This window comes from Plutella xylostella, chromosome 16 (assembly GCF_932276165.1).
Source record: "Plutella xylostella chromosome 16, ilPluXylo3.1, whole genome shotgun sequence".
Lineage (NCBI taxonomy): Eukaryota > Metazoa > Arthropoda > Insecta > Lepidoptera > Plutellidae > Plutella > Plutella xylostella.
In genome coordinates, this window is record NC_063996.1 from 742,207 (window position 1) to 766,068 (window position 23,862).

At 39.0% G+C, this 23,862-nt stretch overlaps 1 protein-coding gene across 5 annotated transcripts; it reads left to right on the plus strand.

Annotated features, from left to right (window-relative positions):
* The first annotated feature begins 6,053 nt into the window (after positions 1–6,053).
* Positions 6,054–23,789, plus strand: LOC119693796 (limulus clotting factor C). 5 transcript variants are annotated; one of them, XM_038118317.2, is made up of 12 exons: positions 6,054–6,198; positions 12,199–12,399; positions 13,431–13,662; positions 14,012–14,267; positions 15,679–15,846; positions 17,346–17,454; positions 18,404–18,520; positions 18,914–19,090; positions 19,729–19,896; positions 20,257–20,413; positions 21,042–21,074; positions 23,322–23,789. In XM_038118317.2, the coding sequence occupies exons 1-12, from the start codon at positions 6,196–6,198 to the stop codon at positions 23,504–23,506; spliced, it is 1,806 nt and encodes a 601-aa protein (XP_037974245.2). In that variant the 5' UTR covers positions 6,054–6,195; the 3' UTR covers positions 23,507–23,789. The 5 variants fall into 5 exon arrangements, with proteins under 5 accessions (XP_037974245.2, XP_037974242.2, XP_037974246.2 ...); XM_038118314.2 differs by lacking the exon at positions 23,322–23,789 and adding an exon at positions 21,625–22,114; XM_038118318.2 differs by lacking the exon at positions 23,322–23,789 and adding an exon at positions 21,625–22,114 and having other exon boundaries at positions 18,404–18,514.
* The last annotated feature ends 73 nt before the right edge of the window (positions 23,790–23,862 follow it).

The window sequence follows — 23,862 nt, forward strand, 5'->3', positions numbered from 1 at the left end:
AGGAAACTTGTCTTCAAACTCGCCTTCCAGTGTAGTTGCACATAACCATGCATAGAACAACGAGTTCGCATTGTGGTGGCGTACCCTCACTTAATGTATTCATCAGTCAACTGCGTAAAACTTATATACTTAATTTGCCATCACAGAATACGGAATCTGGATTACATACAATTGACATTGGATTCACTATTTTCCGAAATATTTCTTATGTTTATACTAGCAGACGCCTGCGGCACCACCTGACCTATTATTGTTTCCTTTATTTCGCTTAGGTTCTTCGACAGATATGAGTCTAGAAACAGTAGAAATTTCTTTATTCTATATCACTTGGGATTTTCATCGCTTAAAGATATTCCAAACATACCTACAGTCTATCCTTTTCGAGAGAACCAAGCCATGTGAACTTCATGTTCTTATTCTATTTTAGCTCTCAGTCTTAGAACAAAAGAATGAAAATAGTGTGACTGAATATAGAGAACTCGTTGGAAAGGACGATAAAATAATAACCCCCGGGTTTCTTATGGGTAAAGTAAACATACGTGTTTCTACTTGATAAGCGGGAACCAGGGATGTCTGCCGAGGTACGCCTGAAATGAAAGAAAATACTAATTTTGGGTAGTAAAATACATTTATAAAAAAATTGCAATTTTGGTTTACTGTTAGTGGCTTAAATTTAATTAGCACAGTCAGCTTGTACGGCAACACAAAAACAACGTAACTATTTTTTTTATCACGTATTTATACTGATGTAAGTATAGCATTTTGGATAAGAATTTAAAAAATGCTTTAAAAAACGTTGTTTTTCTAAAAACAAACCCTTAAATTTGAATGTTGCCGACTGTACTACGACGTACAAAAGAGTTCAACGCGCGAAGGCTACGTATTCATAGTCCATACGTCGCTACGAGATATTGGTTACATACGATTCTTCTTCAATGAGTTTATCAACGTCGATAACGAACCCGTGTAGCGGCCGCTAGGAGTGGCTGGATAAGGAAGGCTGACGGCAGAAGTGACGGTAAACGTCTATAGTTACAAATTAAAAACTTACTTCGATGTTCACGTAAAACCAGTAACCTACTCAGGGGCGTATTTAAATATTGTGCGCCCTGGGCTCCTGTAGTTTTCCGCCCCATCAAGGAATGAAAGAAAACAAAAAGAGCAGTCTGTGTAGAGTACCTACCGACCTACATAATATACAGGGTTATTGAAAGTAGACCGGATCCTTTCAGGAGGTGATAGAGGAAGACATTTCCAGTCGATTGATCCCTATAATGCATTATCCGAAACTTAACCATTTCGTGCCATTTCTAAAATATATAAGTTTTTTTAATTTTTTGCCATTATGTTTAAAACCGAAAATACATAAAATTTTGGAAGAAATGGTTAAGTTTCGGATAATGCATTATAGGGTTCAATCGACTGGAAATGCCTTTCTCTATCACCTCCTGAAAGGATCCGGTCTACTTACCAATAACCCTGTATATGTATTAAGAACATTGTGGTGATAGATTTGCATAGATAATAGTATCTTCCAAACAAAAAAAAGATTTTTCTGGATAGACGAGTACATTTTAGAACGTTTAGAAATAAACTTGTGCAGAGAGACTGAGTGAAGCAATTTTTTTTTTAGATTTCCTTCATATATATACCGAGGCGGAAAAAAAATAGACTATTCCACCGGTTCAGTAAAGAACAAAGGACGGCTTTCATACTTAAAATATCCAGCACTACTCGTCACCAAAATACCTCGGAGTGACCCTGGATAAATCCCTCACGTACAAAACCCACTGCCAAAACACCAACATACAACTATAGATTTCTTTAGATTAGGTTCAGAAATGAACGAACGGCCGGCTTTCATAATTTAAATCATATTTCTTAACACATGAAATCAACATGTGGAAAAGATTGGCTCAGGGCCGTTCTAGGCTTACATCCTAAAATATTGTTCTGTACTTTTTTAATCCTCCAACCTGAAACCCAAGGGCGGCCTCCTGGCCGCCCCTGGGCCGCCCCTCGTCGCCTGCCGCCCCGGGCTGTAGCCCTTTTAGCCCTAGGGTAAATACGCCCCTGAACCTACTAACCACCTAAGGAGTTCACGACATCATAAATTATGTCTAAATATGTAACTGATTTATGATCTAGTAAGCACTTGCCGCAGCAATATGCGCCGTGTTTCGCTGAGGCAGAGGTTAATTTAGCTTGACACGGTGCATTTCGGCAACAGTGCCACTGCACTTCTTGATTATACATAAAGTATGCCAACATGATATGACATATTGTTGCATCAGCTGCCGCTACACGGCCTCGTTATCGACGTAGAGAAACGTAAAAATATCGCGATTCGCAATAAATACAGCGCGGTTATTGGTGGAATAAACGAGATATCTCTGCACACGTTAATTCGAAAAATCTTGTCTACAACGGATTTTTCACGGACTCACTGTATGTATTTGTGTGTGAGAGTATGTGTATGTCTCTATTTGAATGTAATCGTGACGTAAACTGTGTAAATAACATTGTAAGCAACATCTTAAAGTAGTGAGATACCGCGTTCTTGAGAATCTCTGGTTAAGTTTCAGAAAGTTTGCCTGAACAATTCTCGCAGGCGCGTAGCTTGCAGGCGTTTAGTTCATAATCAAATGGCTTTGTACCCTGGAGAGCACAAAGAGAGGTCATTATTAAGTTAATTTGCGACTATTTTACTGTTGTAAAAACGGTTATCAGATTTAATTTTTATAATTTTACTAAGTATACTTTACTTGACAAAACCTTAAATTATACAATTAAATTAAAATATTGTTCCGTAAATAAATAATAGTTTTTCACCGAAAAAAAAAGATATTCTGACATTGGTAAAATTTAAAATTAAATTTTGTGCTTTCAGAATCGTCATCAATATGTCTATTTATATTTCAGTAAGTAATATTATTAAACATAGATACGAATCAGAATTATAAAGGAACCAACCGGGTGCAATATATCAGAATCACCATGTCTCACCCAATTTACGTTTAGACAGCGTCGATGCCTTATCTCTGGGACCACTCCCGGGACGCTTTGTCTTGTGTGTCTATATTATGATTATCAATATCTTATTACGCACAAACATGGAAAATTTATAGGCGCAGTGAAATTAAGATTTGTTCATAACATTCGAGGCAGTTGGAGTAGTGAGACATAAATTAATAATTAATGATATTATGCACAGAAAAGGCAGCGTTGGCGCCCAACGTGGGTTAAGTCTTAGTTTTTGGCGCCCAACTAGGGGCTGATTAAGATAGGAAAGTTTATCAATATTTATAATAAAATAACGCGTTTTTAAACCCACGTGTTCTTAGTCTTACTTAATAGAATGCTTTCGACATCATCGGTTATCTTAAAACTACCAATAAAATATTAAACTCCTGTAATCTGCCCGTCCCACACAACGTTTTACTCAAGCCGCTCGGCCCCCGTTTCCAGATGACAGCCGCCGTGTTTATGACGTCATAAAGGGTGACCGGGCGGACACGTGTTCCCGCCATTTCGCAGCGCCATCTTGTCTGTTCCATAAGAGGTTATAATTTTCCAGAAATCGCTTTTTCTGCTGGACTGCGTACTTACCTACATAAATAAAATGAATGGTGTGATATCTGTGGTAAAAACTATTTGAAGTCAGTTTTACAGCGAGAGTATTTAGTTACGAGTACCTACCTAGTTTTTGAAGTCTACCAGCAAGTAGCTTTGAAACATTTTCATTATTTTAGAGGTAAGTTTATTTCGCCAAACTTGGTATGACAACCTAAAGGATAATTTTTAATAATTGTGATGTTTTTAGTTATTCGTATGTCACTTCTCGACCTATTTTTCGATGTGAATTTTTACGTCCCGTCCCCCCCTTTCCACCCCACGGGCCGGCAGCATTTATCGCGCTTCTTGATTTATTGTACGTACGAGATTTAATATATAAATTCCTTTAATCTGCCTCCATGCACGCACGCCATTATAGCGAATATTACCAGCCTTTACTGGCGATTTTATCGAAAGAGATATGAAATTCATTAAAATTATGCGAATAAAATATTGTGTTATGCACTTTATTAAAACCCCAGCATTTTAATCAGTCTTAATGTGCTAATTTTCTGAATAATTGCAATATTTAACTTAAAGTTTTATGACTCGCCCTATACATTCACATGTATAAAAATTCATCATGAATCACTATATTTAAATAAATCTCCACAAATTTCCCAGTCATAGAACCTACCCTTACAGGTTATTTCGCCAATTTATCTGGAAAGATTTAAGTAGTTTATATTTTAATCAGTAAGTATTTCAAGTTAGCACATTTTTTACATTTATTCACAAAGTTTTAAGAACATAGCTGAGACAGGATCAACACAACCCTTTAAACAGAACGGGCAGCTGGTGCGAAATTGAAAAGCTTCTGTCGAATTAAACTACAATGTCAGCATATTGCCAGCTCCGCACTACGCTGACTCTGTTATTCTGTAAACGATACAACCTGGACGTTACTGAAACAATTTACTTTAGTTATCCATGCAATAGTCGTAAGGCAGTTGTCCCACCGGGCTTGAATTAGGCTATATAGGCAGAGGGAAGCACTTGTGTAGTTATAGCTTTCTGTCTTTTGGCTATATGTTCAGTGACGGATTGGTCAAGCATACGTGTATAGGCGATGATATTTGAGCGAGTATCGTAAGCGAGAATTATCTTTATGAGCTCTTGTTTTAAAGGGACGGGTGAACACTCAGAAATCAACGTTGTACCTCTTTTGTTTTCACAATGTATAATAGGTATGAGTTGTATGTTTCTCGATTGAAAATTTTAAGACGTAGGTATAATCAGTCGTTGTTGGTGGTACAGCCGCCTAATAGTGAAGCTGAAGCAAAAGAATACTGGGAGCCAGAAGGGTTATTCACGGAAGATGCACAAATAAAAACGTTTTTCGTTAGGGGTCCTTAAAAATATTGGTTCAAATATTATAAATTAGTAACTGTATTATAGCGCTTCCGTGCTTCGGACGGCACGTTAAGCCGTGGGTCGCGGTTGCTGCTTCGGTAGCAGTCGTTAAGCCTAGTCAGAGGCCTTCGGGCAGCTTGAAAACATCTGACAGTCGGGTTGCCCAAACCGACAAGTCTCTCAGCACATGCTTGCTTGTGTTCGGGTCGATCTACCCTCACAAGGCCAGCGTGGTGGACTAAGCCTAAACCCTTCCTTCATTGGAAGGAGACCCGTGCCCCAGCAGTGGGGACGTGATGGGTCGTATGAACTGTATTATGCTTACGAACGGTAAGAATAATGGTGCGCCCTGAGAGTGAGGATGTCTACCAAAGGAACGATTTTGGAATAATTAATAGCGACGAACTTATAAGAACGAAGACCCGGATTTGATTCCCGCCGAGTTCTCAGAATTGTTTACATTGTTATCTGTTCATTTTCAACATACGTAATTAACCTTTTTTACTAAAAATATATTTCGATGTGGGTATTTCAACATAAACAAAGACACCTACTTAAAATAAGTACGAGTATATTATACTAGCTGTTCCCGCGCGCTTCGCTTCGCCTTAAAAAGTTTTCCCGTGGGAATTCCGGGATAAAAAGTAGCCTATGTTTTTTCCCAGGGTCTAGACCGTATGTATACCAAATTTCATTCAAATCCGTTCAGTAGTTTTGGCGTGAAAGAGTAACAGACAGACAGACAGACAGACACAGTTACTTTCGCATTTATAATATTAGTTGGGATGTTTGTGAATTTTGTTTACTTATTTGTATTATTTACCTAGTTAAGATGACTCATCTACAACGTATTCTCATAACAATGACCCTTGGCTTTTCCACTGTTCCGTTCGGTCACTTTTTTTTATAAATGCACCTAATTAAGCATTATCAGCTAATCGCCTCACTCATCAAGAATCATACCAGTTTGCGACTTGCGTGTGCGCATCATGCGAAACGAAACGCGAGAACTATGTCTGTCTCTGTCTGTCGTATGAGGATGATAGTTACGTCTCTTTCCTGCAGTAAACTTGACCTTTCAGAAGATTATTTTTCTATATTTCCCTCTCTCGACGGCTCTGTCAGTGTCAACGATATGTGAAGTGATATAGTCGTGTTTGTGTAACAAGACGTTGTTTGTTTTTGACAGACAATTTGTGTGTTTAATCGGATTTAAATTACGACATAATGGTAAGCTCCCAATTGTGCAATGTGTCTTCATTATCATGTTTTAATATCCCATTTCAGAAACTTATATTTTTTGGGCAATGTTTTTTGCATTTATTATGGTTGTAAGTTATTCGTTGGTGCGAGTAATTATGCTAGACGGAAGCAATAAGTGATGTAGGTATTAATTGGTCATAATCTTAAGATACACAATAAAATATGAATATTATATCTGACATAAAATGGTAGTATCGTTGTGTTTGTGGTACTTATGAAATAACAAACCGGTTGGTGTAACTTGGAGGTTGGCAGGACTTGGAATGAATTGATCGCTTGATTCTCTCAAGGTATGATTTTAAAGTAAATTTTGGTAAAGCAGTTTGTATTATAAATTGATACATAATACGTTATATTTAATACCGATAATTCTTACTAATTAGAAGCCCACCATTCGTGTACGTAACTCTGTACCTGATTTCATGTAGGTACTTCTTAGGAAAAATTCAATTGGAGATATTTTATCTTCTACTATGAGGATTTTGCTAATCGGTTATGTGATATGTTCCAAAGAACTATACAGTTTATCCAAAAAATATAAGACTATATTTAAGGGTAGGAATAAGCTTTCTAATCACCACCAAAAGTAGCTCTCAATAAGATTGCATATCAACCTACATGTGAACTTAATGTAAAGATGGTTTCAGTCAAGTTAAAGTAATATTTTTCACGAAACGCATTGGAGTGTGCCTAAACAGAAGGCTTTAATCACCATGTTACCATATAGGATGTTGCAGAAGTGGTATAGTAAGCCAAAATAAGGATGGGGTTCATTCATACTAAACAAATTTTGCCCTACAACTTCTGTAATTTGGTACAAAACAAGTTCCTCAAGCAACACCCTCTGTATAGTATCACAAGATGTATGGAAGGCCCTACCTACATAATACACCGTACATAATACTGCTAAAGTCCGAACAGCATCACCACAAATAGTTGGTTATTTTTAGAGCCCATTATAATGTCTAACACGACAGGTTGCCCTAGAAGGCTTCGCTGGACATCAGGTCAACCACCCCTGTCTTCTGTTTCGAAATAACGATCCCATGTATTTATGGAATAGTCTTTTATTTTTATTAAAAAGATTATTAAAATGTTTTTATGACCCACAAGTCTTGGACGAAACTTATATCACTGGATTGTTATGGGCTGTGCGTTTTGCATTTAATTTGCTTTTATACACATTGTTGCAAAAAGGGTATAAGTACTAAGCCGAAACCTTAAGGCCTAGTAAACCCTTTTTGCAACACCCTGTACAATATACTTAAAGACAAGTTACTTTTTATCCCGGAGTTCCCACCGGAAATCCGAACAGTGTTTCCATAAAACCGCAGCCTGAGACTCAACATTAGGTAGATACAAAATACCAAGTGTACTGTAAGTACGTGTAAAGAATACAATTTACTTATTAGTATTTTTATATCAACTTAACTCGTTCCTTCAAACGGGTTTTTCATCAGGGAATCCCGTTACCCGCTTTATGTTAATCAAGATTTTATTATTTTAACCTCATTACCGTTTCACGAAATAAAGCGAATCTAAAGAGAAGCATTATGGTGGACTTATCGTCTATTTAATTGGACCGATGCATGAGGTGAATCGCATTCAGTATTCTTTTGTCCACTACATCGGCATTGTCGACGCCATTAAATTTATGCATTACATTTATGAAATCCGTTTGGTCCGATACGTACGATACCAATAGGTGGAGCTTACCTTAAGCAACAGCTTTTAATACGCCACTCAAGTCTCCTTTCCTTCACTCTCAAAGCTAAATACTTACAAATTTAATATCAGGACGTATACACGTAAAAACCCGCGTATCAAAAATTTCATAGAAATAAATCTCACCTACCTACTTCTTCTATCTATGTAGAAAGTCAAAAATATTTTTACATAAATGTAGGTTACATTCTAGCAGCTTTCATTACCAGTTTGACACCAAAGATCGCAAACTGGCGTATTTTAACCCCGGTCCAAGAAAATATGTGTTATGTTATAATTATTAGGTTTAACAAGTGTGTGCGTCGGTCTATAGCTCCGTCGCGTCTAAACGTGGTATTATTTTCTCTATAGTCACTGGCTCTGCCAGTGTACCAAAACGGCTGCAACCTTATATGTTGTCCGCTGCCTATTTACACCCTAAGCCTAACCAGTGTTCAGTACTACTACTTCTTCTCCGAGACGTGATGTTTGTATCGCAACCACATACGCACTTTAGATCGTTTCCACCTCAAATGCCTACGATCCATCATAAAGATCCGATGGTCTGACCAAGTGCGTAACACCGAAGTTGTGCGACGGGCCAATGTTGGTGGCATTGAGGCCTATTTTAATGCGTCGACAACTTCGGTGGCGCGGTCACGTATCGCGTATGGCGGAGGAGAGAGTGGCGAAGCGCATCTTTTATTCTGAACTAGAGGAGGGTAAGCGGAGACCTGGCGGACAACTCCTCCGATATAAAGATGTTCAGAAGCGGCACTGGAAAAGATGCAACATGGAGCCCTCTCGTTGGGAAGATTTGGCGGCACAACGGCCTAAATGGCGCAGGGTGGTGGCAAGACGAGTACGCGAATTAGAGCTTCAGCGTAAAGCTGAATTAGACGCGAAACGCGACCAGTTAAAAGCTCGTCCACCTGCCGCCATCAACTATAATTATATCGGCGGCGTACTCACATGCCCACATTGTGCAAGGGGGTTCGCCGCAAAGATCGGCTATATAAGCCATCTTAGGGCGCACGCGCGCCAACAGAACTAGGGGTCGAAGTGGTCGCCATGGCCGAAATCGGTCGGACCAATCATCATCAGAAAATATTATGCAACAGCTGATTTTATTAAAGTATTGAAACCCGTATTTATAGAATCTATGATATAATTTATAGATTCCTATAAATAAATAATGAATAGGTTCTTATTCATACCACATGCTAAATAAATACCGTAGGTACTATAGACGTAAGATACATTACACGATTTGCAATGATAATATCAATTCGTGATGTTTTCCTTGCTACGATTATTATTATATAACTTGTGTAATGTTTAGTAGATAACTAAGTATATATTATAGTATATACATGTACATTATATTGTTTGTTAATGGCATAAGCTTGGACCATTTCCCACCACGGTGGTCCACCGCGGGTTAGTTGGTTCCACCGTTTTGTGGACCCCAGACTCTTTACATATATCACGCATGTTTTACTCTCCCTCCATCCAAAGTTTGTCTGAAAGAGGTTCGTTTTAACAGATCATGTTTAAATAATAGACTTTTTTTCAATAGATTATTAAATTCAAAGTTTACGTATTTCACATACGCACATTTGCGCCTAGGAAGCTGGGTACAGATACCTACTGGATTAAGGTCGAATATCTTCTAATAGTCATGTAGGTCCACCATTCGACATCGTACGCAACGGGTGCATCGCATTCATTATTCTTTGTATAGAAATTCACACAAGTGCGTTCACTTCATCGGCATTGCCGACGACGCTTCTACATAGGTACATATTTTATGACAATCCGTTTGGTGCGATACGTACTATACCGATACGTGGAAGCGTACCTTACGCTGTCTTGCTTAGACATAAGTAAGTAGACGGAAAAAGTGACAGACATAGATTTAAGGCAAATTACTCGTAACTTAGTTTAAAGTTCCTTTGTGCATTCTTATACCTTATGATGAAGTGATCACTACCCAAGTAACTAGTTACAAGCCTGCAACTGCAACCATTCACGTATTAAGTATATTGTAGGGTCGTTGGACTAAAGTATTTTTTCTTTTATTTATTAACCGACCCGGTTCGTTGGGTGGGTCTGGGTGCAAACTTGATTCGAAACTGCTTCTGCTGTCTTGTTTTACTTACATAATAAATCGAAGTTACAAACCGTCTTGTCAGAATTACTCTTAACTTCTGATCAGCATACACTTTTTTGTTGTACATGGCTACTTGGCTATGAACAACCTCTATCATGAAAACTATGCATGATCTTGAATTCATGACACCAAAAAATCCAAAATATGTATCCTAAATATAAGTAATTGGGACATTGACGCTTTGAGTTCGAGTAAAAAGCAGTTGTTCGCACAGCAATGTATTAAGATCTTACTTTTTCGTTTTGATAAGGATTTCATTTAATTAGGAGGCAGTTAATTTAATTCGGCACAGTGGTCCGGTCATGTCGGACCTATAGACCGACGCACACACTTTTTAAACCTAATAAATAATTATAACATAACACATACCTTAAGGAGCGTTTTGAGTTGAGATGCTCCACACACAGCCGCTCACTACGTTCATCTCATAACTTTCGCCTTCATGTTCCCTCTTGCACCACGGTGTTTTATGAGGGTTCCTTCACTTTTCAGGCTGTTAAATTATGGAACGATCTGCCCATGGAAATCAGACTCGCACCCTCTCTACCATCCTTCAAAAACAAGCTCAGACAGCATTACTTAAATTTAGCTTATCCAGATTAGAATAAACCAGCATAATAGATATTTATTTATGTATGTATTGTATTATTACATATAAGGTCTAGGTATATAATTATTAATAGCTATGTAGGTTTAAAGTATTTATATATGTTCATAATATATTTAAGTATTATTGTATGTAGGTATTTACACATTGTTCATAGTAATTATGTTGTATTTTCTCTTGTCTTGTCACACGTTACCCCTTTCTTTATACTTTATATTTCCTTTCAATGTGGTTGTCTGGAAGAGATTACTTTTAGTAATAAGGCCGCCAATTGTACCATTTTTCTTTTCTATGTTTGTGATACTATTTCGTTTTGTTTGCAATAAAGTGTATTTTATCTTTATCTTATCTTTATAATTATTTTCTTGGACCGGGGTTAAAATACGCCAGTTTGCGATCTTTGATGTCAAACTCGTAATGAAAGCTGCTAGAATGTACCTAACCTACATTTATGTAAAAATATTTTTACCGTACAGTTTAAAAAGTGTGTGCGTCGTCAATGACATGACACTGGATTGATTTTTCACTGTAGTTAGGAATTTGACTTTCCAACATGAGTATGGAAAGTAAGTACCTAAATTCACACTACAACGACATCTTCACTACCATAGGTAACTCACTAATTAATTAAACAGGTAGGCACTGAGCATCTAGGAACAAAATTAGTTCTAATGACTAGCAATCACACAAACCACGCGTCATCTTGAAACGTATGTTGTGCTACTCTATCATTTCGTCTAAGTTTAGATATCTAGCCTTCTAGCCTTCAATGTTTCTAGTGTGATAGTATACTATTGTATGTCTCCCCGAGTGACTTATCAACTGTACCATAACGTCGGCTATCAAATATATCGGCTAGTCAGATAAGCGTAAGTCCCTGACTGTCCGAGATGGAGTCGGGTCACCCAAGGAAACTTTAGTGCATCCCTCCGTTACTTATCGTATATCTGAAACTGTTATCAACATTCGATTTTGTTCGCAAACTTTCGTACACATTTTGGGGGCAAAACGATGGTTGGTCGAAGCATTCTGTGGGTCACATTCATGGGTCATTTGACTATTGATGAACAGTTTCATTCCCACTTATTTATGCAAGTACTAAGTAGTTTCGCTTTGCCTTAAAAGGTTCCATGAAAATTGCGGGATAAAATAGCCTATGTGTTAAACCAGGTTATGGGCTTACCGTTAGCCGTTTTTCCGTGAAAAAGTTAAAAACATCCATCTAGTTAATGTACTTAAAAACTTCCCTGATTATGATACTAGTACTTACTTTAACCACGCCACGCACCACCTTGCACCTCCACCAACCCGCACTAGGTCAGCGTGGTGGGCTATGCCTAGAACCCTTCCTTCACTGTAAGGAGACCCGTGCCCCAGCAGTGGGGGGGTGATGGATTGTGATGATGACTTACGATAACGGTCGAAAACTCGAAAGGAGATACGTAGATCTATAACTACTTTACTAACCTCAAGTTCTCCCCAGCTGCTGCTAACCCTGGCGCTACTCATCGCGGGGGCCTACTCCCAGAGCACGCCGCTGTCGCCCTGCCCCAACGTGTTCTCCTACGAGCCCCCGGGGTCGGAGCCCGGTCGCTGGTACGGAGTAGTCAACCTGAGCACTGATAGCACGCTGCATTCGCTGTGGTTGAATGTCGTTTTGGACGCTAAGGCGGATATTCTGGGGGTGAGTGTTTTGGTTTAGTACTTACCTATTTAATACTCTTGTTACACCTACCGAGTAGAGTAGCGAGACAGTATCCTCGGCCAATGAACGGCTAGCAATTTTATTGAACAAGTGTTCGGTCGAGGATACTGTCTGGGCCACTCTACTCGGTAGCTGTAATCAGGGTATGGTGAAATGGACAAGTTACGAATTGGTGAAAGAAGTAATCGAGTAGAACAACTTTGCAACGGTGATAAGTATGGCAGAGTAAACTATTCTGTTTTAATTATTGTTTTTCTAAAATATAAATGAATGAAGAAGGATAATAAGGCGTCTTCGTTTAGTATCCGATGTTACAATGAATAATGAAATAGTTGCCCTAATAATATTATATTGGGGTTAGCATGTTAGCTTTGTCGTTGGACACAAACTGTAGAATATAACTAATACTTAAGTACATATTTTTATTCTTAAAACGAAATATTTATAGTTTTATTAGGTACTTTTCCATTCAACCCAAGATTCCTTTGTATACCTTTTACCTTCATTATCTAGATTGATCGTTATAAAGAATTTAAAATGCCGGTAGGTAAGTGCTTTGCGGTTTTGAGCGAACGAGGAAAACGCTATATGAAAACAACTACACCTCCCCAGCAGTATCGTAAACATCTCAATACTAAAACCGGCAGCTGTGCAACGTAGCTACAACGCAAAAAAAAAATAGTAACAAATGTATATTTAGGTAAACGTATCATTTTAAAAGATGGTTCGTTTGCAAGAGTTCATGGATTTAATTAAATCATAATCAATTTATCAGTCTTTGATTGGTTACATTTAGGTAAGTAAGACTTATTTCAAAGGGCATCTTTGATTATTCGAAGTGAATGCCTCTCGGAAATAGTGCTTTTAGCCATTCTTTTCCATAACTAGTACATGCACATCTGTCAAGAACTAAATAATGTAACAGGGATGTTAATGATCTAACGCAGTGCATGCGGTGAAACTAGGCTTTAGTGTACCAAGTTCTCTCTAAAATAAAGATAACTCCCCAGAACTGGATCGGAGACGTCACCACCTCCGACAACATCGACTTCAAGATCGAGAACACCCAGATGAAGATCCACCCGGGCCCGGCCACGGCCGTCCGGTTCTTCGTGCAGTACAACCAGCTCAACAAGGTGCCGCGGCTGCAGGCCATCCGGCTGAACGGACGAGAGATCTGTAATGCTAATAATGGAGTGGCGACCATTGATCGCCAGGAGGTCGTGGAGACCAGGCCTGAAGGTAAGGGGTTTTGGGATGGTTGAAACTGGGGTGGGGAATGGAGTGGATGAAAGGTTGGTTGTTACAGGGTGGAGGGTGGAGTGGATGAAATTGGTAAGACTGGCAGTGTATAAAAATGTACGCAGACCGCACTGGCAGCGCCGTAATCCATTAGGAAGTCTTTTAGCGTCTTTTCTACGTGGACTGCATAATATTTTACTTTTACAAAAGTCTGTCCCTGTACTTAACAGTTTATTGGTACCTAGTTACTTAAATTTTCTCAGGACTCCTACCTATTTAAGTTCAAGTATCATACTACCGTGGTATGGCAAGTTTAACAACACGTAAAAAATATCCCGTCTTTCTCCAGTGACAACCTCAGGCAGAAGACCAGACACCCAGCGCCCGCCCACACGCCAAGAGACGAGACCACAAGACCGCCCCGTCAGCAGACCACAGGAGAGACCACAGGAGAGACCACAGGATACCAGACCGCAGGATATCAGACCAGAAGACCGGCCGTCCACCCGGCCGGTGCAGGGCTCTCGCCCGGGGGACAGTGGCCCGGTCTACGTCCCCACTCAGAACCCCCCAATAGACCAGAGCAACGCGAATCCCTACAGCATGTGAGTAACTTGTAGGTAAGGGTTTTTTGGGGACTGTTGAGTTATTTAGTATGAAATTATGACCTGTAGGTAGATCTTGAGGTTTAATTTTTTGAGATGTACTTACCTACATTTTTAAATACCGTATTTGTACCTATCACCTTAAAACACCCATTTAAACCAGTTTAAACCATAGTATTATAAATAACGACGGACTAAAATTCGGTTTTGATTAATTGGAACAACTAGGTTCGTAAAATCAGGAACAAATTCCAAAATTTCCAGCCTGTAATTTCATTTCATTAAACCGCATTAGGTATATTGAATTAGATAACAGGTAGTGTGTAAATTTATAGATAAATTGGTGTGTTGCTAGCTAGAATCAATGTTGTTTTAATTACCGAGTCCAATCTGTAATGTCTGTCTATTAAATTTAATAAATATCTTCCTATTAGTGCTACCGGCTTCAAAATCATCGTTTGTATGATAGTTCCAGGTCCAGATTTTCTACATAAAGGTTGAGCATAAGATATTTATTCAAATAAACTCGACAAAAAAAAACTCAACTAGGTAATACTCGTAGCTACTCATGTAACTTGACCAAACATCTGTGCATTTTATGCCATTAGTCCTAAAACCCCATCGTATAACACTTTATATCCAGATAATTTTTGGGGCGTCTAGAATGTAAATTGATATCGGTATCAGACACAACATCGGTTTTTCCTCAGGTATCAGATGCAAGCTCGCGTCCGGTTCTCGAACCTACATTACAACTCCAAATGACTTCTACATGTGACGTAGGAATATATTATATAAATACCTAATAGCTACGTCGTCGCGTCGTCGTCGTCGGTATATAAATAGCTTTTATTAATGAGTCTTTTTTGTCGGGACTGCCCCGCTTTCAATTACCTTCGTCATTACAATACAAAAACTAACAAAATAATGAATTCCAAAATCCAAACTAAAAACAGCGTTATTAGAGCGTAAACATTCATTCATTATTTGCAAGGAGTAGAGGTAATTATGTAACTGGGATCATTCCTAATCAACCGCTAGAAACTAGAAACCTAAAGGCCGAAGCGAAGGTCCTTCTTATCTTCACTTGATCCTTTTACCACCGCAGCGCAGTATCCTTTATTATATAATCATCAGTGTAACCTATTTTTTGAAACCCAGCATGTTAAATCGTATTGTAAATCCTTAACTCCACTTACAACTAGCAAACTTTAGCTTGTCAGCTGAGTTAGCGCCGTATCGGTTTAAAAGTTAGCTACGTTTGCGCTAAGCAATTTGCATACGTGCGCCTAATAACCGTTAAACGATTTGCCTAGCTACGCAATAGCTCCAAAATTTAACCCTCAAACCGTCGACATTTACAACCCTTAACCCTTCTTTAACCCCTCACTTGCCACCTTGCCACCAACAGCGACAGCCACGCCCCGTCACAGAGCACGGGCACACAGACTGTGTCACGGCCACAGACCATAGACTCTCGGCCGAAGCCCGACCCGTACCGCCCGCTCACCACCAGCCGGCCCAAGCCTTCCACCACCACCACGACACGGTACGACCAGGGGGACTTCGTGGATGAACCGTAAGTGTCACTTGTTTGTACGTATATCCTTTCTCTACTTCCAAATTGGCTTATAGTTAACTATGGGGTTGAGGGAGACGACGTGTCTCGTCATCATACTGTTTCTTTTTAACTCTATAGGATCCATTTGGTGTCCCAATAGGCACCTACGGAAGAAGAATTTGGACGTACAGCCTACCCCATATATTAAACTCACTACCAAAAACTTTAATAAATAATGTAAGAGATGCAAATACAAAACAAGTTCGAAGTTTACTTAAACGTTACTATATATATGACAGATATAAGAAAGAAGGGGATGTACGTGCAGATAATTCACATCCAGAATGATAATTGTACTATGTTTGTATTGATTAGGCACTTAATTATAATAAATAAATAAATAAATAAATTTATTTATTTCAAAGCCAAAAACATACGGAAAGGAACAATCTTACAAAGGTTCATAAAATAAGTATAGGCTGTACAGAATATGCTTAAATCGTGTCCCCTGATTCCCAAACTAGGTAAAAACCTGTACGATGAGGATCAGCGGTCACTCACCGTGCTAACAAATATACAACCTAAAAGTATATCAATAGTTATGCAAGAAAGTTATGACAAACAAGGTTAAGAAATAATTAAGAGTAGGAACAATAGCTGTAGGGTACAAGTAATATATAACTAAGTGTGTGTGTGTGTGTGAGTGTATGTGTGTGTATGTTTGTGTGTGTGTGGGTGTGTGTATGTGAATGTGGATGTGTCTGCGGTTTGGGGAAATTGTAATATACTTATATGTACAAGAAATTATACTTTAATTAATATATATGTACTTACAAGAAATTATAACCACATAGTTATGTAAATGAGGGCAACCTTCCCAGGGATAAAAATCTCAAATATGTAAAGATTAAACCCGGGAATTACTAATTTATCCAATTAACCTTTTTAATGAAATAAACAGTTCAAATTTTAATTTTTTTTTTTTTTAAACCTGGCATGTTCTCTGGAAATGCTAGTAGGAGTAAGTATCCTGTGTTATTGTTAATTTTCTTTGTTTGATTGATATCGTTAATTTTCATTGTATCTTACGCGTTTCTAACTAGAATGTTATCTGTAGAATTAGGTAACCTTGAAAACCATTATTTCTTCATTACCATTAACTAGTACATCTATGTCATTAGGTAGGTAAGATACCTAGTTCTTTTCATCGTAGTACCTACCTACCTAACGGAACATAAATCATACACTCACTGGGTCACTTTTTATATAAGTAGTCCTGGCCCTGTAGCACAGGGCGCTATTAAGACGTGACAAGAGTTCTCCGTCGCGCTCGCTCTTGAGGCTGCGCGATGTGAGTGAGCGAGATGCAAAACTCTTATCACGTCTTAAATGCGCCCCGTACTAGCCTTCCTGTATTCTTCCACATCTATCACAGGACTCTTCATTCGAAAGAATAAGCCCCTCATCTTTCTCACCTTTTTCAACATTCTCCAACAGTCCTCTCCTTCCTCTTCCAGGCAGCCTGACGACAGCGAGTACTTCTCCGGCGGCCTCATCACCATCGTGACGGGAGACAAGCGGCCCAGCGGCAACAACTTCTACGACAGACCTGATAGGAACCAACAGGTGGGTGCGCGGGGTTGAGTGGAACTTCTGCTGATGATTTTGCACGAGAACTGTTGATATATTATAGAATGAATGAATCTTCTTTGAATGTTAGTAACAAACACTGGAGCTAGAGCCTAGGGTTTGTCACCGTGGTGAAAGGATTGGCCAGTCAGATAAGCATCAGGTTATACGTCAGTGGATTCCAAGATGGAATTTTCATCTAACACCGTAATACCCGACATACTGAGGAACATTCATAATAAATCTAATTCTGAAGTCGCAAAGCCGTTACATTACATAGCTAGGACCTACCTAACAAAAGTTGCAGGATTAGGTACATCGAGCCTCATCGATTCTCTCTATAAAGTGAACTGCTCTAGATATGCGCTGGTGATAGATTGAAAATAGTAATGACCTAATTAAACTGAGATTACAATAACATAGAATACTCGTAAATAATGAATTAACAAAGCTACTAGTTCACTTTCTTATCTACTAAGATTTTGTAATTGACCTAGCTATCTTATGTTTACTATAAATGTTTCATAAATAGGTATAAATATAATGCATTGAGGTATAAATTCGTTTTTATGTGTTTCTTTAAACTTTGATATGGGCGTTTGTCCATATACCTAACTACCTAAGCTGCAATAAATAGCTACAATTATAGCTTGGGGTTCTATCCTATAAGCATGTATGTACTGTTAGAATTGAATAAAATTTAGTTGGGTTTAAAATTTAATATTTTTAAAGGTAATCATCATCAGTCCATATTTAAATACGTTTACCTACTTACATTTAGAATCTTGACCAGCAGGTTTTCTCACGATGTTTTCGATCAGGTGACAGGTATTTCCCTAATTGAAAAGAAGTCATTGTTGCATCCCAGGATGCAACAATCTCTCACAACCTCCTCATCCATTACGCCCTTACAACTCCTACTAACCTATCACCCCTAAACTTCCAGAACGTGTGCGGCAAGGTGGTCCGCAACTCGAACCCCAACCCGCTGGTGGTGAATGGGAAGCCGACCCTCGAGGGGCAGTGGCCCTGGCAGATCGCACTCTACCAGACGCAGGTAAAGGTCCGCACGACAACTTATATATACCTACGCATAATATACCTATGCATAAGCATTTATACCTATGCATAAGTAGTATCAGCGACTTCAAATTTAGCGGATGTCTTCTCATTACAAATACAGCTGCGTGACTTGCAACACTGACTTGAAGACACCATAAAAATGACTGCTTTTGCGTTGGTCTTTCGAGACTTGCTTCTGCAAACAGTTGAGAAAGAACAGAAACGCAGTAAAAACAAACTCTTGAAGCCTGCTCACGTCATCACTGCAAACACATGACGCTCGCATGACCAGACGCGCGCACAGGATATCCTTTTAAAATGGGGACAGAATGAATTTTCCCGAAGACGGCATATATAATTATACGCACTAACTTCAACCATTTCCTTCCTACAGACAGTAGACAACAAGTACATCTGCGGCGGAACCCTCGTGTCGCACCGGCACATCGTGACGGCGGCGCACTGCGTGACGCGCAAGGGCTCCGCTCTGCCGTCCAACAGCAACACCATGACCGTGTACCTGGGGAAACATAACTTGAGGACCTCGGTGGAGGGCGTGCAGTTCAGATTTGTGAGTGTTTTGATGATGATGTGGGTACAATTCACAATAGTATGAAGGCACAATCACTGCAGCTTTTGATGAGGGGGGTCCCTAAATACAGATCAAGGCTAGGCGGTAAATTTCTCTACATTTTAGGATATTTGTTTAGTGTTCTTACAAGCTGCAACCCACCAGCCAATGTTCGAGATTAACGTAGATAGGTACTTGCAGTAGCTAGGCTATACCAGGATTGTGAAAGACAGATTTTTGGCTAAGGATGCAAGGAACATCTGATCGAATACAACGCATGCCCTGCCTACCTCAGTTCCTATGTTCCGTACCTATTACTATGTCCAGATGGATCCGCGATTGACAATGACTATATCCAGTCAGCGGATTCACTACAATTACAACCCTAGCTCTTACATACTTACTTACGTTCCTACCGTTTTCAATCCCTACCTTCAAATTCAACCTATACTCTTCCTGTCGCCCTCACACCCCCACCGTTTTAGCAATCACTCGCCCCTCTCCCCTCTCTCTTCAGGTGTCAAAGATCCGCGTACAACGCATCCTCATTCGTTTACAATCACTCATCCCTCTTCCTCTCTATCTCCTATCTCCCTCAAACCTTTTGCCATCACTAAACACCCCCTCTCTCTCCCCAGGTGTCAAAGATCCGCGTGCACCCGGCCTACAACGCGTCCTCGTTCGGCAGCGACCTGGCGGTGCTGGAGCTCCGCGAGGACGTGCAGTACACGGACTGGGTGCGCCCCGCGTGTCTCTGGCCGGATTCACAGATAGATCTTAGTAATGTCATCGGGAAGAAGGGTTCGGTGAGTTGCAGTGGACCTTTGTCTCATCGGCTTCCCTTTTAAATTACTGCTTTGATTGACAACCAGTAGTGGAAATGCATTTAAAGGAGAAGAGTATACTTGGGACCTGACCTAGAAACACGGTCCTCGATCGCTCGATCCCGATCAACACCTTCTTACTTCTTTCTCCATCAAAGCAAGCATTTCGGTGACCAGCACTCGACTAGATCAACACCGAAGCTATAATAGGGTTTTACACAATTAGCTCCTACTATACTTAGGTACCAGAACTTAAAGACCACACATTTACCTAAATAAGTGGCCTAAGCTCTTCTTCCAAACATACTTTAACTAAACTAACCTGCAATTCCTCATCCTCAGGTAGTAGGCTGGGGCTTCGACGACAAGGGCGTGGCCACCGAAGAGCTGACCCTCATCGAGATGCCGGTGGTGGACCAGGAGACCTGCCTGCGCTCCTACTCCGACTTCTTCTCCAGATACACCTCGGAGTACACCTACTGCGCCGGGTATAGGGACGGTGAGTTGGACAGAATTTGTATTGGTAGTGTAAATATTTAATCATTTGATCAACTTCTAGATATGAAAAAAGGATTCTTTTTGGAGATGTTGGATATCCTTACATATTAAGTACGTAACTAATGTGTGTAAACAGGTCACTGTGGGGAAAAAAGGCAAGGTGATGTATAACGTACCTCCCCAAGCCGTTGCACATCTTGAACTAAACGAAACTTATAAAAACTTCGTTGGATATCTTTTTTAAACTATAGAGCCATACATGAAGCTCCTTCTAAGGAAGTTGGTACTTGGTCAAGGATTGCAGCATTGTTTCTCTGCATTCTAGCTTGCACTTCCACCTACAATTTAGTTAACCCTGTATAAATACAGACAGGGTACTAGTTTTAAGACCTTAGTAGTTATATACTTTTGCCCTTTACCAATAATAAATTAAAATTTAATTTAATTTACAATAGCAGCATTGTTTTACCCTGTCTTTTCAATCTTTGATGTTAATTACCTAACTAGTTACATATTGGAAGAGGATAAAACTTATCATATATAGAATTAACTACTGTTTCACATGTTATTTTTATTAATGGTAAGGGGTACCCTTTTTGTAGTTACTATATCAGCTTTGTAATTTGCAGGATTGTACAATAAACGTACCGGAACTAGGGAAAGTATGTCTAGATATCTAGCTTTCCTTCTCTAACCTAAATACCTAACTCTAAAATTAAGTTAAGTACCTTCAGCATGGCAAACACTTTCAAGAAACATAACTTTCCACTAATTCTGGTATAAAACCTATACTTATCTAAAACTGTATTCCTTTTTCGAATTGACAAGGGAAGGGCTTACGAGTATCTATCCAAGTTTAATAACTGTAATAAGCCAGTCTAGCTAGAACTAATATTGCTCCACCTAACTTTGCCACCCATATCTTTAACAAATAGTACCTACTTAGCTACCACACTATCTTAACCTACCTATCCACTTTTGAATGGTTAGAAATAAGTGTCTATAGAACTTCAATTAACTTAAGAATAGGAAGTTTTGAAAAAATATGATGAACTGGGTTGATGGTAGTTTCCCCAATTTTAAGAAGACTGATAAAAACATATTTTAACCTTCTTAGTTTATATTCTTGCCAACTGTTTCTGCTATAATAACCCTCACAATAATTCTAACAAACAATAACCCAAGCTAACTGCTTCCTAATACAATTCTCAGGTACATCAGTCTGCAATGGCGACAGCGGCGGCGGTATGGTGTTCAACCTCCAAGGCACCTGGTACCTTCGAGGGCTGGTCTCCCTATCAGTAGCCAGGCAGAACCAGTATAGGTGTGACCCCACACATTACGTGGTCTTCACTGATTTGGCCAAGTTTAACTCTTGGATTCAAAACGTCATTGCTTAGATTTTTTGTTGTACTGTACTCACAACACTATACATACTTAGATCAGATATTACTGACAGTTTAGTAAGCGAAGTTTTCACTAGATGGCGTTGTATAGTAAATAAGTTGTAGCTTTTATTAGATGGCGCTGTAAGCAGTGTCACGTTTGTGGCAATTTATTGATAAGAGCGCGGTAATATTGTATGAATGTTTTTAAGGTTTTAAGTCCAATGTCAATGAAAGCCGATAGGTAACAGAGTGTTGTGCCGGTATTTATGCATTTCATTTTATGTATAAGTCTATAATATAATTAGTGGTCATAAACGGTCCATAACGGAATATTCCATTAGATAATCAGCCAATTAATTCTCTGCTGACCATGACAATGTAGGTACCGATAGCTTCTATGTTTAATTAATAATTATGTATAAAGCTATATAATTTAAGTATATGAAATATAAAAGGTTGGAATTTTATCATTGTTCGTCCCGAAGGAAGTTCAATGTGAATAGGTACCCCAAAAACCTATTAATAAAAATAAAAACAATAAACCTATTTATTCCAAAATTATAAATGTAAGTACATGACATAACTAATTATTGTATTCCTTTAACTGACAAGCGTGGTACTATAAATAAAGTACCACTCACTTTATGATAAAAATATTTTGTTTGAACCTCAGAGATACATGTTGCCGATGGTAGGTAGGATTTTATGTATAGAAGTTTTGTAAACATAATAAAGTTAGGTACATAAACATGTAGTAGGATGTAGGATCTAAGACCTCTTGCTTGACACATATTGCTCTCTTTTCATTGTGTATTTAGATAGGCATCTATGTAATATATAATACGTAATTAATAAGATTTTGACACAAATAAATACATAGTACAATAGTAAAGCTACTATAAATTACAAAAACAAGCCCTGCAACTATGATGACTGAACTAACATGATTAACCAATAAATAAAAAAAGTCTTGACAAACCAGCAGCATTTTTATTTTACCTACATACTAAAATCATGATCAGCCTACACGCCAGGACACAACACCCTGATCCATTCTGTCCATCAATTGAGAACTCCTTGACCAAAGGCAAAATTGGCTATCCTTCGTTGATACAAAATTATTTCACATTCTTAGATATTATGCGTACATACAACGTAACCTATTAACAAGCTATTAAACATCTAAGCAATGATTTCCAAAGAGTTAGCTCTGTCAGTGAAAATAATGTGATGCGTTATGGAACGCCTACACTAGTTCGGTCTGGCCAAAGATAAGGAGATTAGATTTCGATGGTGCCATCATCAGGGATTTATGATCTAAGGGTGCCATTAAACACGATACCACCGCTGTTGTTACTATCACCATTGCAGCTGAAAAATATACCAGGAAAAACCCTTTCCATTCTATATTATTTCTGAAATCCTGAGGTAGGCAAGTGTGATAGTAAAGTTTCTAATTAAAAACGTCATTGGTAACTATCCTCCTCTAAAATTGAGTGTGATTTGTTGGTCCACCCCCAGGTAAGACGTCAGTGTGCAACGGCGACAGCGGCGGCGGCATGGTGTTCAACCTGCGCGGCACGTGGCACCTCCGAGGGCTGGTGTCTCTGTCTGTGGCCAAGCAGAACCAGTGCGACCCCAACCACTACATCATCTTCACTGACTTGGCTAAGTTCAGCTCTTGGATTCAGGATGTGGTTGGTTAGGTTGTTTGTGGCGTTGTGTTCACTGAAATATGAAGTAAATAGCCACTAGATGGCGCTAGTGGCAGCCATATTTTTCTAAAGGTGATTATGGCGTAGAATTTTATCAGTGATGGACAGGGCAATTAAACAAACTGTAATTAAATATAAGTGTAAAAGTTTTGTAACAAGATTTCACTTACTTTTGTAAATAATTAATAATGTGCCATCGACTTCATCGACATTGCCAGTACTGATTACTGATGATGACCCAATAAAAATAAATTTGATGTCAAGTTTTTACAAACCTGTAGTTTTTATTGCACCTATTTCATGTCCATAAAATAAACGTACCTCCGACACCAATCAACATAACACGA

What these genes read in the sequence shown, in the direction of transcription:
- LOC119693796 (XM_038118314.2), top strand. An exon ending in GGGGACTTCGTGGATGAACC is followed by an intron (nt 15,847 to 17,345) that starts GTAAGTGTCACT and finishes TTCCTCTTCCAG; the next exon opens with GCAGCCTGACGACAGCGAGT. An exon ending in TCATCGGGAAGAAGGGTTCG is followed by an intron (nt 19,897 to 20,256) that starts GTGAGTTGCAGT and finishes CCTCATCCTCAG; the next exon opens with GTAGTAGGCTGGGGCTTCGA.